General features: G+C 43.5%; 1 protein-coding gene across 1 annotated transcript in view; it reads right to left on the reverse strand.

The window, feature by feature from the left end:
- Positions 1-15889, reverse strand: part of TENM4 (teneurin transmembrane protein 4) — a 334278-nt gene that overhangs the window by 111458 nt on the left and 206931 nt on the right. Inside the window, exon 12 of the mRNA XM_065729933.1 lies at positions 7110-7295. Within this exon, the coding sequence (XP_065586005.1) occupies positions 7110-7295 (186 nt within the window). The remainder of the gene's footprint in view (positions 1-7109; positions 7296-15889) is intronic.

A 15889-nucleotide genomic window follows, 5' to 3' on the forward strand; every position in this document is an offset into this window, starting at 1 on the left:
ATGCTGCGTGGTGTCAGCACTGTGTTGCTGTTAGTGTCAAATAAGCCATGTAGAAGGTTATTGGTGTCCAACCTAATCATATTTACTGTCAGATTGTTGCATTCACTGGATATGTACTACTTCAATATTTTTTGAAAGCTAAGTGGAACTATTTTTTGTTTAAAAATCCTACACTAATTTACCTTGCTGCCCTGATAAATAGACAACTGAGATTTTTCTAAGATCTCAGTACCTCTGTTCCATAGCAGTTCAATACCATGTCTTTGTCACTGAGAAGAGACCTGGGTCATAAACTTGATTTACTTTTCAAAAATAGGAACATATGGTAGGATTTCTTTATAGGGTACATCACTAATTTGAAAAGAATTTGTTCATTTGTGTATCTAGAAGCTTGGAGGCCATAAAATTTTGCAATAAAATATTAAAAATTAAATATATAGTAAATACATATTAAATTCAAAGTTTCCATGCAAGTCATGGCTCAAAAATATGAAGACTCCACACAGAAAGCACACTCACCTGCTTGTTACAAAATGGATCATAGACAATTGATTACAACACATCACTGCATAAGGCTCCTGATGTTATTTTTTTCTTCCTGACTTGCCTTACCTGAGTAGTCGGGGTGAGGGTGAGAGATGATTTGGAGGGGAAGGGAGGGACAAGGGGAAGGGTAGGAACACTGATACGATGTTAACAGAGGATCATAGCACTTACAAAGGTACTTCCTACCTAAATGACTGGAAAGTTCACCCTTCCAGACATTAGGGAGCATTTTGGTGATGATGAGGAAGAGATGCAACCTCAACACAGCATGTTCACGGTGCATTTAAAAAAAAGAAAACCACAAAGACAATAGGAAAAATAGGAAGGAAGAGCATACCTTTCACTACCTTATCCAGATAGTGAGCTTGGGAGATAAAAGACAGGACATTTAAGGTAGGATTGAATAAGTGCATTGCGGCTTACTACGAGACTGTGCAGGTGCTAGAAAGGCAAAGGAGAGTTCGCTGTGATATGGAAAGAAAAACCTTGATAATGAGGAGAGAAAAGAGGGAGAAGGGTGGAGCACAGCCCTCCTCAGTCAAAGAGCTCAAGAAGGCTATGTTTAGGCATCCAGTCATCTTTACTCATTAAGACCAGGAAGAGAAACAGGAAAGTTATATATATATATATATATATTTATGTGTTTTGATATATATATGCGTGTATACATATATATGTATAAATATATATATGTGTGTGTGGCAGAATATTTTAGTGTTCTGCTCATTTGCTGCTGTCTACCCCTGTTATACTGCTTTTCATCAGGGAAAAGAGTCATTTGAAAGTGTTCCACCTCACCTGATTGTCTTACACTTCTCCACACAGAGACGCGCCGTTCTCCTGTGGCCTCACCAAAGGCTTTTCCCTGGATCCTCTTAATGGGAACATACTGCGTTTACCTCTACCCCAAGATCAAATTATTTTACAAGCCTTAAATTAACCTCGTGGCAGCTTCACCAGGTCTTAATATACTCATTTTCAAGGAGGGATACAGCAAAGAAATGAAAGTTTGAGATGCAGTGGGAGCAGTCATGTGCCCAATTCCCATGGAATACTAATTTGGAAAACGAATTCCTGATTGATTTTCTGGGGTCAAATAGAAAGTTGGCAGGAGCCAGGAGTCCTGGCTGGGTGAGCTCCATGCATGCCAGCAGGCGGCACTCACTCTCCTAATAAGCAGCTCGTAATAAATGAGAGGCTCAAAGTCTTGATCTTTTCTATTTTGTTGTCTGTTTAAATGTTATTTCCCTTGTTCAAGTAAAGCATGCCTGCTCTCTGCTCCCTCCTTCTCAGTTGTATCCTGATTCCTTCAGGAAAAGTTTTGCTTTCTGTTCACTCAAGCAGACTGCCCAACTGGGAGGTCACAGCCCTTCCAAGAATCTTCTTCCATCTGGAAACCTTAATGGTCAAAGCACTATGATCAGCAAGTGGAGAGGTCACAGAACTATTAAAGACCAGGTTGGATGGGATCCTGGGCAGCCTGATCGAGTGGGTAGCAACTCTGCTCAAGGCAGGGTCGTTGGAGCTAGATGATCTTGAAGGGCCCTTCCAACCTAAGCCATTCTATGTCTATGATCCTATTGTGGGGCAGATAATGAGGATTGGGAATGACATTTCCAAATCATACTAGTGCAGTGGCTGTCGTGTGGGAAGTGCAGCATCACCATCCACTTGGGAACTTCACTTTGGGATACTGAAATCCACAGCAGCCCAATCTCAGACAGCTATCACTGTGCAGAAAAAGGTAAGGGAGACAGCTGCCAATGCCAACCGTGCCAGTAATGTGTCAGTGTTCTTCTGGAATAGGAAAATAATGGAGACTTTCTATGGGAATTTTCCACGTGGACATGCAGTTGTAGCATGTCGTTTTCTCCTCTAGACCAGATCTCATTCATGTGCTATTCTGGCACTAAAACATCTTAACTGCAGAAACTCCTTTGGAAAACTCATGGGCATGTGGGACAGGATGAAGAGCTGTGCCACTTCTCCACAGTGTCCAAAGGTTCTGCACTCAGCTCCACATCATCACTGGAAGCCACTGACACTTCAGATCTGTTACTGGGTGAGCTCATGTCCCCAATTTTCTGTCTGAGAGTCCTTTTATTTCCCTAGTTTGAGCTGTCTGGGTTAGTTTTGTCTGAAATAAATTAGGACGGAGTTAAATTGAAATAGGGAAAATTTGAAGGAGAGGAGGCAAAAGCCCTTCACTGATTAACTAGTGAAGGCAGAGGAAGGAATTTCATGCCACAGGGACAGGGAAAAGACAGTCTTCGAAGCTCTGTGCCTCATGCTCACTGCCAAACGTGATATCAAACCATTCAAGGCCAGATTACCTGTTCTCCCTGCTCGTTGCAGGGGAGTTGGACTAGGTCACCTTTTAAGGTCCCTTCCAACTCCAACGATTCTACAACTGTGATTCTACTTCTAGCTCATGCAAAATCATGTGGGAAAAAAGTTGCAAGCTCACATTTTCCACTGAAAGTTGTAACTATAGCTTTCTATTGCCCAGAGGTGCACATCCCATCCAGGCAAGGGGGGTACCAGAAGTCCAGAGCAGCTCAACTTCTGCTCAGGGTATGGGGTGTACTGCAGAGGGCTGATCATCTACTATTGGGCTGAGGCCACCCCACACAGGTGGGCTTATTTTATGCTGGGCTGCACATAGTCCAAACTACTTTAAAAGGCACGGGTGACTTGTTAGAAAACTGGGAAAAGAGAGCAGAATCCACCTGCATTGTGCTTTGTCTGGATTCCAGCTGCACGAGCAGAACCAGAGGGCAACGATTACAACCTCAGCTACTCAGAACATGTGTGACTGTTTATGCAAGAAGACTGATGAAAGGCGACTTGGAAGGGGCAGATTTCTCAAAACTCAGTTTTGCTAAGTAAACCAAAAAAGCAGCTTAATGGCACCATAAGCAGGAGCCTGTGTGGGACAGGCTGTCTGTCTGTCTAGGCATTGTTACCGCATACATCAGTTGTACGTGCCAGGACCAGATTTCCAAAAGGAGTTGAGAAAGCATTTTTTGCAGAGATCAATGGGAATTAGGCACTGAGGTGCTTTGAAAACCTGCTGGGGGGACCTGTGTGTATCTGGAAAGCCCACTGCTGACCCCTTAGGGCTCCAGAGAGACCCTACAGTGTTCAGGTGCAGCAGTGGAACTCCAAGCAATGGCTCAGGCCTTGTGTCCTGCCCTTCAATAAGGAATATCTCAGCTCTGCTTTAAGCACGTACACAGGGAATCTCTTTCTGTCCTTGTTTCCAAATAATCCTAATAGGAATGAAAGAATCAAGGCTTGTTTACTGGTAAAACGTCACGCAGACTGATTCACATCGGATTTAGTCTCGGTACAAGACCTACACTGAGTGCAGGCTCACTAAGTCTCACTTTGTGCCTCTGCAGCAGCACCTGGAGCACTGTCCAGGCTGTATCATCAGCTGTATGGGACCTGAGGCCCTGGACAACCTCTGGAGTTGTTTATTCTACCTGGGGACTTTTCTGAGGTGTCTCTTGTGAATCAGTATCCCACCACAGAGCTGGTTTGTGGTTTGCTCTTTCAGGGCCCTCCAATGAGAGGGTTGATCTCACCTTTGAACTCAATGCTCTTAGAACCCACCATGATCCCTGGAGGCTGCTGGCATGTTTTGGGCTGCAATAGAAGAAAGTCCAATTCTTTCAGAGTTTCTAACTGGAAGCAAATTTGGAAAATACTGGAGAGCCCAACACAGATGTCTTGCATAATGGGTTTTGTCATGATCTTTTCTCCTTTAAAACATTAGAGTAAACCAATTGAACCTTTCTGCTGGGTTTTGTGCTTCCCACAGTTCTATAATCAACTTTCTGTTCTACTCTTATGCCTGGATGTGCTAAGTTTGCTGAGATGGGATGATGAATGAACACTTCTGCATCAATTTCCTGGTTGGAAATTAACTGGGGTTTGTCTAATGAAATCTCTGAATGCGAGCAATCAAGCTAGTATATTTGGTAACATGACTCTTTGTATAAGCAAACAGAATTAATCCACCGGGATCACAGTCCCCTCGTACACCATAAGAAAGAACCTCCTATGAGCTACAAAACAGAAAGGTTTTCTTACTCTCAAACATGCTCAACAGGAAATGGAAGAAGTCTGCTTTACTGGTATCATCCATTTCTACCATGTTACCTGCACACGTGGCAATATTGTAAAAGCATCACTTCAGCAATGGGGTTTTATGTTTGCCAGTGCTAAAGCAAACCGGGCCATGACACAGACAGAGAAGGAATTACTATCAACAGAACAAGTTGTCATGCAGGGAAATTACACAAGGACAAGGGAATGCTTTCCACACACTTCATGTATGTAATTCCAAGTCAATGTCCTTTCATCTGTGCCAATATCAGTTATTCCTCCTTCTAAAGCTATTCAATTTTCTTGGCTATTTGTAGCTTTGCCAAATCTCCCTTACATTCTACGCATCTACCAATGAAATATTAGGAAATACAGTTTACATCATCAGAGGTATGAAACTGTACAGATTTATTGCTAAATCACCATGCAAGAAGATGAGGAGGGAGGGGAAGTGAAAAGAAACAGAGCTGCTTCAGTGCCCTAAGTATTACAAGAGAGACTGTGAACCCATGACAGCACTGTGATAGGAAGGTAGCACCACACACAATGACAGTGTGCACCATTAAAACCTCAGGGCTGACTGCATTGCAGTGCTGGCCTTTCCCAGGATAACAAGGATTCTTTACGTTTGGAGTGAGGAATACCACAAATAATGGGGTAAATTTAATTAGCAGGAAAAATAAAAGCTTGTTTGAAATCAGCCTGGGCATATCAGCGGTGTGGAGAAATATCACATACTGAACTAGTGGCATTTTGGTTTTGCAAGAGAACTAATAAAATGGCACTGAGAGAATGAATCAGGCTTCGTGTGCATAAATGCCTTTCACATAAAATTGTCCCCTGGATTTGGACTCTTTTGCTGAACATTTCTTTATTTCTCTTTTAAAACCCTTTCATGAATCTGTGTAGCTTTCCAAACCAAAGTGCTTGAACACAAGGCTATAAAATGATATTACAAAAACACAGGATTCCAATTAACATAGGCTTGCTCCCTTTTCATTCTAAAGTCATTTAAGAGAGGTTTTTTTTCTTTTTTTTTTTTTTATGCCTTCCTCATGAAAAGAAATGAAAGCTGTTAGGGACATAGACGAGAAAGCAGAAAGAATGTAACGCATAATGAGACAGAGGAAGTTTTTAGAGCTAGATATTTTTCATTAAGGGATGCATGTGGAGACCATAATGTGGTAGGGTGACATTAGCATAAATAAATGATAAGTAGAATCGAGCCACAGATATGGTTTGAACCATTACCCTAATGCTGGAATTAAAATATTGTGATCAGGCTTCATTTCCCTCCTGCCTTCATGTGTGCAAGCTTACCTGATGTTCAAGCAATACCAGTGGATGTCTACGTGTAACTGAGTTGATCATCTACAGGGATAACTGTGTCAACTTTCTTTGTCCAGGTATTGTCAGTGGTTAATTCTGTTGCAGTGTGATTTATAGGTATCACTGCACGAGGAAAGCCACGCAGGAGTAGATTTTCTTGTCTTTAAAAAGGTGATTAAAACAAAGTGCCTGGAGAAGAATCCTCACTCTGCAATACCTCTTGTAAAGTCAGCTGAGTTTCTTCAGGTCCACACAGGCATTACTGACAGTGGAACTGGATTAACTCAATTAGTTTCCCATTAATGTAAAACAAGCAGTATCTGGGGAGTTATAATGCTCCTTATTTCATAGTGTGACTGGAACGGAGACAAAAGTGTGTGAATGTGTGACAGACAGAAGAAAAGGAAAAATGGAGAGTGCCTCCAGGAGTTAAGTGAGATGAAGGAGGAAGGCAAACAGAAGCCTGTTCATTAATGATGATGCAATCTGCTTAACGTGGCAACTGCAGCTCTTGCATGATTTTACTCTACTGGTGGTATCTGACTGCTAATAAAAACAGACATGCCACTGGGAGCTCAAGGTAAGTGCCAGGTGCGTGAGGAATACAGAACCAAATAGAGAGGACAACAAAATGGTTAGAAAGGTAGCAGAGCAGACAGGGGGCATGCAAGACATGTACCAGGCAGAAGCTGCCTAACTGCACCAATGTGCCAGGGCAAACAATGGAGCAAATAAAAAGAAAGAAAACTTCAAACCAGAAGCGTGTTTCCAAGCTGCTGACATACTAGGGAGAAGTCTTGAAGGCCACAGAAGGACCTTTTGAGAGAGGCAAAGCGGGATGTTTGAAAAGCACCTAGCTGCCGTTTGACAGCTTGTCTCTGCATCAAATGCCACATAGGTGCACTTTGAGTCTGATCGCAAAAAACAAGAATCACCACGTCATCCACAAATGAAAGGACATTTTGCTCCCACGTGAAAATGGATGATGTCAGAACTTGAAACCCAAGAACAAAGGTGCTCATGCTACACGAAGTCACACATATTCAATCCAGCATGCGTCTTTCCTCCTCCCTGACCATCGATTACTCTTTGAAAAGCGGTCGGTTTTTCTTTCTCCCTACCAATAGTGCAGTGCTCTCCGTTCCAGCCCGGGCTGCATTCACACTTGCCATCCCTGCATGTGCCGTGCTCGTTGCAGCGTGGGTGACACGCTCGCTGATCACAGGCTGTGCCCATCCAGCCCTCCTCGCAGCGGCAGGTGCCTCCGACGCAAACGCCGTGTCCTCCGCAGTCTGCTGCACAAATCTCTGTGGGAGAGGAGAGAAGAGAGAGGAGGGGATAAGGGTGGAGAGGAGGGAGAGGGTTGGGGGGGGAGAAATCCAGAATGTTATTGTGAAGAAAATCAGCCACACTTGACTACCTCTCCTTACGGGGCAATGAAAGGAATTCCTGGAGCCCACAGCATTAATCCTGCCCAATACCAATCGAATCAGTGTATGACAAAAAAAAAAGGATAAACGTGGATTGCAGGGGTCTGCTGTGATTGATCTCCCTATTTGCTTTCTAATTCTCTTGTACTCCTCGAGCTTTTGTGATCACCAAATCCAAAGGGGAAGGCTCTTCCAATAAGCAGAACAAAAGTCACATTTAATTAAAATCTGGTTAAGTGTGGAAACTGTATGCTGATAAACTACTGATGCTCAAGTTAAGTGTTGGCAAAGCCTGTTTATGGCTGGTTAAACCACGGTTCTGGGGATGGGATTCATGAAATCCTTTCTCTGTTTAATATTAATACAGAATATTTCTATATCTGCTGAGCATGCTCATCTTCTCCATCTCTGTTCTCCTTCCACCCCATGAAATATCCCTTCTCAGGCATCTGGAGGTACCTCCATACTCTTCTTGTGAGCTACATGAACTGGCGTTTGTAGGATGGTGCTTGTTCCCAAGTCTTATTGGAGTTAATGGAAGCAGGGAGTCAGGACTGGGCGAAGAGCTAAAGGACATTGGCTTTTCAGAGGTGCTGGCCTTTCCCATCCTCTGTGAGCCCCAGTGGTCATCATGACACAGATATGCACAACATTCCGACCCAGCACCAAGCATTTAGCTAAAACCTTGCAAGACCTTGGCATGGATTTGGGGGGGTGCACTCTATTTTATCTGCTATGTACTTGCCTAGAAAATCTGAGGTCTGGTGGAGAATACTCACGATTGAGGTGTTAAAGCATCTGTTACTGCTGCTACGTAGCACTGATTTCAGTGAAAAAATTAAAACCGAATACCATCATGGCGTTACACCACTGATGAAATGAAATGCTTTCTTCTCATCACCTGGCTGCTCACTTTCGTGCAGACCACACTCTCCTGTTTTCAATCCCAGTGGCAATTCAGAGTGTACCTCGGATTATCAGGCAATCTGCCCCTTCTCTGACTTCTGCAACTAAACTGGGGAATGCTCTCCCAAACGTTTTGTATTCAAACCCATAGCCTGACTGAGCCACTTGCAGACTGTATGGGGTAGGGACACAGTTCCCTTTGGGAAGAATGGAGAGAAGATGTGAACAAACAAAATTTTGAGCACATCCAGGCTGAAAGCCCATGAAGGAGGGTACTAGGGTACCCTGCAGCGCGCATTTTCTCTCTTTTCTCCCACTCCTGTTTCCCCAGAGTGAATATCTCAGACACTGTCTGTGCCAGCCCATCCCCAGTGCCTCTGAGCATACTGAGAGCAGAACTCAGGCCTCGAGGCCTGTGGTGGTGGGGAGACAGGTATTATAAAAGACATTTACTTCAGGTCACCGGCTGCACATAAAATATTCAGAACTACTCAGCCTGCATTAGCATCACACCTGACTGAAATTCAAGCCTTCCTTGGGTTTGCTTTGGTGTTTAGATAATTAATACCACCAGCAGCAGGAGGCTTGGGCCGTGCAGGGAGTTAAACACACTTGTGATGTGGGGTTGGACCGTACCCTTCCCTGAGAGGAAAGTTTTGTACCAACCCATACGAGAGGGCTGCAAAATCCTCAGCCCCTCATGCTGAGACCTACTGCGAAGAGTAACAGCAGCACTGCTTTGCGTGGCTAGAAAAAGTCTCATTTTCCAAATGCAATGCAAACGCAGTAGCTATTTTCTGCTTACTTCAGCTCAGGGTGGTGGAATCTTTTCCAGCCAAGCTCATAGAATCACAGAATCTTTTGAGCTGGAAGGGGCCCTTAAAAGTCATGTAGTCCAACTCCTTTTGCTGCAGTAGCTCTGAGGTCTCCAAATGCTCTCAGACACTTGTTTCTATGCATGTCAATCTCTAATGAGAGAGCTGTGGAGTTCAAATGTGCTTAGGACACTGAAAACTTGTCTGTCCCATTTAGGGTTAAACTTGTGAAAGTATTTGGTCACCTGGGGTGCTTAAATCATGGATGTGAGGCAATACTCTGCAAATGCTACCTGCTGCCTAAATGTAAGAGAACATAAAACTCACTGCAAGTCAGTCAAAGTTACACTGTGAAATGCTTAAGTGAAATGCAGGACTCCAGTGCTGCTTTCAGAAGTTTTTACTTTGAGACACTGATTTTCACAGCTTCTAGATGTGAGGGAGGTAATATCGTACTACCATGCCCATTACCAACATAAGGGATGGTGCAATTATCTGTTTGTTGAAGGGCTGCAGCCCAGAAGTGTGTGTTTTCTGCCCTTCTCTTCGACTGTCAGACAGCACTGCAATGGAGAGTGGGCTGATCAGGGTGGATATGTGAACACACAGGATGTGTCAGTTACTGCAGTACCAAATCTGCACTGGAAAAAAAAAAAAGTTGGTTTTCCTTGGCTGACCTGATGAACAAAGTCTGGGGGAGGATAAAGGAAACAGCAGCTATAAAAGTGAAAGCTAGATTTATGATGCTAAAATTTCAACAAGCTGAGAAGAAACGCCTCAAAAAAGTACTGTTTGAGACTGCAAGCCAAATCAGAAAAGTACTGCTGTAGCCTCTGCTGCTCCTCATTATTCTTTCCCTGCTCTAGTGCTGCATTTGAACAACTCCTCAGCTAACGGGTTTCCATTCTTTATTCACGTGTGTTGAATGTAATACCTCGAATTCACAGAATCACAGAATGTTTAAGGCTGGAGGCACCTCAAGGTGCCAGCCCTGCTCCATCAGGGAACAACGTTCAGAGCAGGGTGCCCAGCACCACATCCAGGGCTCCTGGAGCTCCCCCAGCCCCTCACACAGCAGTGTGGCCTCGTGTCCTGAGCCAGGCTCCGTCCCCTCTGCACCTCCTGCAGGGATATATGGACACTGATAAGATCCCCTTGAACCTCCCCTTTAGAACACCAGATAACATGCCATTTTGCTTGCTCTCAGTTCACCAAGCAATCTAGAGATTACTAGCTCAGTTCTCATTTTCATTATGTCCCGTTCCCCGGCTTTGATCTTCAGGTCCTAAAACTAAAATGGCGATACCACTGGTCAAGCCCACTGATGTGCAGTGAAAATAATCTCCACTGCTGAATGTGAAGCTCTGAAATTCCAAAGAGACAAAATATCTGCACTGGCAGGCAAGAAAATTGGCAGCTTGGAGGACTTCTCCACTTTTGACTCCAAAAGTCCATATAAACATTTTAAAGACTTCACTTTTATCTATTCAATATTTTCTCTTCAGTGAGGGGTGCTGATCAGTTTGAGTAGTAGTGGGTATTTTTTATACTCTGTTTTTTCTATTTCCATAGATAAACAAGGCATAAAGAAGCAAAGTGATGGTCCTACATGTACATATGAACTCTGTGACCAGCACAGGACCTCCTGGATATCCTGACGTCTCGTGTCCTGTCTGTCAGGGAAATGACAGCTCATGGAAGATAAGATATCTACAGGCTGGAAATAAAAAGAAAAATAGAAAAGGCAGGGACAAAAGGAAGCTATTTTGAGTGATATTCAGAAGCCTTCTTGGTGTTATTTAAAGGTGTGAAACTAGGATAATGGAGTGACATTCAAAAATGGTGAAGAGATTAAATAAAAAAGCACTTTCTGAAAGGCAGAATCTCTGTGGAGACGCTCCTATGAAAGGGATGGAAAACCCATGAGGATGTTTACATCTCAGCTAAACTATTTCTCAGACAGCGTGCTGCCAGGGAACGGGATGAGGCCGTGTGTTTGTGGCCTAATCCAGAACCACAATGCTGGGGATGCTTTGGGGTTCGTCGCCCACTGGAGTGTGCAAGCTCCAGGTTGTAAACACATGAGTTGTATATCAGGGATATGTAAGGTAGTGTGCATTCCCAGGCCTCAAATACAGTAGCAGAGAATCTCAGCTGTGAAAAACGCTTGTGAAGCAAACTACTTAACGACAGGCTCCCTGAAACACAGTTTAATTAATTCTGACAGGGAACCAAGAGCCAGGAACTCCCAAAACTAAATCTTCCACTTAGCTGCCAGGTTAAAGATAGATGGGAACCATCCAATATAGATAGCCCTACAACATGCATCGTGCTGTATGCATCAGCCCTTACATCACAGAGCTCCCCAAGGCTCACAGATACCTCGTGGGTGATTAAACCGACCGAGTAGCTTTTACTTTATTTGGTGGAATTCAAAGAAATGATCAAGATGGATGTCAGATTAAGCTTGCACTTAAATGCAGGTCTTTTCAGGCAGCTGAAGGCTACTGATTTGCTGAAGAGGACAGGTGAACCATTCCTCTATCAGTCCCACAGACAGAATTTGCCACCTCCGTTCCTAATACAAGCTGTATTTTTTTGGTACATTTCCCAATTCCATTGTTAAAATTAGAGGACATGATTAGCTAACATCTGATCTATGTGAGCAAATGAGAAGGAAAGCTGTTAATTCTCCCATACCAGTGTTCACAGACTGGCTGGCTGCATTACACTGCTCTGCCTATTTAAGCTAACTGAGGATGCGGTGCTCGTGCATTAAAGCACTGCCTGTTAAATATTTTCACACCAGCTGTTCCCAAAAGGTGACTAAGTATTTCCTTTCATCTCTAATCTCCTTTACAGTTTGTATGAATAGATTAGCCATGCTTTATCCCTTCCTAGTGGTGCATTGTGTTTTACTTCATCTTGCCATCCAGCCCATATAGCTGCCTGCAGTTCCTTGAAGGGAGGGGATCTTCTGAGCAAATTGGGGGTTTTGCAAACTCCATCCAATTCTAAACGTGGACATGAACCTCACTGTCCTTACGAGGCACAATCAGCCCTTGTACCTCTGAAGGAATTACCTAGACTTTGAGTTTTGGGTGATTAATCTATGGAAGTCTCAGGTCCATCACAGATTCTTGGGAAAAGACAATGCCATTCAGGGACAGTGAATCATAGAATCACAGAACCACTGAGGTTGGAAAAGACCACAAGATCATCTAGTTTAACCATCAACCCATCCCCACCGTGCCCACTCAACACATCTCTCAGTGCCACATCTACTCTTTTCTTGGACACCTCCAGGGACAGTGACACTACCACCTCCCTGGGCAGCCTGTGCCACTGCATTACCACTCCTTCTGAGAAAAAGTTTCTCCTAATACCCAACCTGAATCTCCTTTGCACAACTTGAGGCCATTCCCTCTCATCCCATCACTAGTTAAGTGGGAGAAGCCAACTCCAACTTCACTACAAACTCTTTTCAGGGATCTGTAGAGATCAATAATTTCTCCCCTGAGCCTTCTCCAGTCTGAACCATCCCAGTTCCCTCCCTCAGCCTCTCCCCATCAGACCTGTGCTCCATACCCCTCACAGCTCTGTAGCCCCTCTCTGGACACTCTCCAGGGCCTCTATGTCTCTTGTAGTGAGGGGCCCAAAACTGAACACAGCACTCGAGGTACCAGTACACAACCAGTGCCAAGTGCAGAGGGATGCTCACCTCCTGCTCCTGCTGGCTGCACTATCTCTGATACAAAGCAAGTTGCTGCTGGCCATTTCTGATACAAGGCACGCTGCTGGCTCATGTTCAGTTGGCTGTCAGCTAGCAGCCCCCTCCAAAAAAAATGTGAGCTTTGATCTCTCCTTTTTCTAACAGGATTCTGGTTATTTTTCATGTGAATAATCGACAAAAATGGATTTGTTTATTTTTGGTTTCAAGACCTACTCCATTTCATCGCCACTCATTCCAGCAGAGAGCCTACCCAGGACACCAGACACTATGGCCTGCATATTAGTTCTTGGACAAAGGTGTTGGGTTATTTGGTTTTTTTTTTTTGTTTGTTTGTTTGTTTTTTGCCTTATCCCCTCGACATTTGAGGAGAAACTTCTTCCCTCTGATACGTAAAGCTGCTTCAGTATTGCTCAGGGCTTTCTTAACAATCTGATACCACCTTGGGAACCCACCCAAAATCTTGACAGTGACCACTGATGCACCTTTACTTCTGTGTATTGTATGGACCAAAACTGTGTTCTGGTTTTATTCTGCCCTCATCAGCATGCCATTGTCTGCTGTTGTTTGCTTAATGCTTATGGATCTCAGCTATCTGAGGCCAAGATTAGGCTTTTTGTTCTGTGTTTGCACTCTGCCAGGTGTAATGAGGTCACAGTCCATTAACAACAGTTCAGAAATAAGAATACTAAAGCAATTACTCATACAAATAAAAACCTTGTACCTGATCCATTTTTTTTTCTTTCTTTTGCATATCCTGCTAAAAACTGACCCAAATCTGTCCCCTTAAGAATAAAACGTCTGCTGTGTTGCCTTTGATATTTCAGAAGGAAAATGGGGAAAGAAATCTATCAAACACTAGCCACCAGTGTAATGCTTTGTTCATTGCCCTTTTTAATTGATGTAACAGACACGGTAGCTTCCAACACAGGATGTGGCATAATCCTGACTTTCATATTATTTTCACATTACATTAAAGAATTGGGTTGAGAAAGAGGGATAATGATGTCAATTTGTGCTTAATTTATGGCAAATCCATTTTTACATGTTTACCTCTACCCTAAAATCCTAAAATTGGCTTGACAACAGTTTAAAGCTCTCCAGCTTAGAGAACAGCAATGCAGATGAAAAATTTTCTTTAGCATTCATGTGATGCAGAATCAGAGATTTAGCAGCTTCTGACCTGCCTGCTAAATCCTTTAATAAATATGGATTTAGTGCTAAAATATTAGATCAGGTGAAATTGCTCAGAGCTCCCTGAAAACTGGGGCAGTTCCACTGACCTTCAACGCATTAACGGAAAATTTAATAATTAAAAAATCTGCCTTAACTGGGATTTTCCAGATCCGAGTTGTCTCATCCGAGGCAATTTCCAGCCTCAGGCAGATTTTTCCAGAAAAGGGGCACAGGAGGGAGGCACTGCTCAGAGCTGAAAGGCTGAGGCTGGTGAAGAGCTAAGCCTTGTTTTCCTAACCTGCCTTTGCGTTACAAGGCAAATTATGGGGAGTTTCTGGGAAAAGCATCTGATAGAGAAATACAGATGGAGAGAAACAAAAGGTCCACAATCAGTGTGAGTGCTAAATACATGTTTTGTGATGAAACTCAATTTCCAGTGCGATGAAACTCTCGTTTGTGTGATTTGATAACTCCGGAGTGAGATACGAACTCCTGGGCTGAAACTGAAGGAAGTACAGTGCTAATTAGCTGTTCAAAAAACATTGTAAGGACAGGTTTAAATGGTGGAGCAAGACAAAGCACAGAAAGAGAGATCTGAACGCTCGGTCCTTGCCACCCCAGTGGCAGCATGCTATCCCAGCAGGGAATCCTCCCAAGAGCATCCCTCTCCAGTAAGCACTGGGAACAGGCCTGCTGCTTGTGGCAGTGTCACTGACTGAAGGTCATTTCTCTTTTCCTGCAGAGCTTACAACTCAAAACAAGGTCTGCATAATTTAATGCCATTATAAAAACAAACTGTCGACATACTGTTTTTAAAATGTATTGATTACTTAGGTAATACTAATATGTAAGTGGTAATTATTACCTCAGACAATTAATTTAAGAGTTGCAAGCAAGATCTGCATTTTAATGCCTTTGCAGAAATAAGCTGTTTACTTGCTCCTATTTAAAATATATCAATTATGTAAGTAATACTAATGTTTAAGTAATTATTATTTATACCAGTTAAGTAGAAAAGCTGTTTGCTTTTACAAGTGCAGTTAAACCACTGCTACTGAGACCACTTTCCACTCTGCTCAAGGATCTCAGTGCATCTTACATAGCTCAGAATATACCTGGAAGGTAACAGTTATGTCTTTTATTTGCATGGATGATGAAATAAAGATGCCTTCCAGAGACAGAAAATGAATCCATCAGCTCTGCTATTGTCTCTCACTGGGTAAAGTGAGGAGCACTGCTTTGAAAAGAGACTTGGAACATCTTGGTTCTAACCTGCTGCACCTGAAGCCCAGCAGGAGCACCCATCCAGGAGCAAGTTTGGTGGAAATCCTTGATAAAAGAGGGCACCTATCTGTGTCCCTCAGCTAGACACAGAAGCTTAACCCTGCTTCATCTCTTTCCCCCATTCTCCCCTTGCTATTTAGATCTTTGCTTGCATAAGCAGCCCAGTGTTTAACTGAAAGGTTTCTGCAAATCCTCATCTAGGTGTCAACTCTCTGGGGACTTGGATCAGGAATCTAAGTGGATCTGAGCTAATTTGGAGCTTAAAAGTCCTCAGAGCAGGCAGATCCAGGAGATCTGTCTCGTAAGTGCCCTGGGAACCACCTTCAAACTCTAAAAGGGGCAAAGAATGAGCTGGGTATGGTCATTTCCATCCACTGATATCTGTCTGTCCTTCAAGACTGAGTCTTTTATGATGTGAAAGTACAGCACCAGCACCGGGGGACTCCTGGGGAATAGAAACGGTGAGAACAGGAGGAGTCATTAGTGATCCCCATGATAATGGATCAAACCTCTTACCCAACCTACACTGCTGCACAACATACAGTTATCGTGAATTTAAG

Source organism: Cyrtonyx montezumae, unplaced genomic scaffold, assembly GCF_038088225.1.
Source record: "Cyrtonyx montezumae isolate F1298 unplaced genomic scaffold, pur_monq_1.0 scaffold_12, whole genome shotgun sequence".
Taxonomy (NCBI): domain Eukaryota; kingdom Metazoa; phylum Chordata; class Aves; order Galliformes; family Odontophoridae; genus Cyrtonyx; species Cyrtonyx montezumae.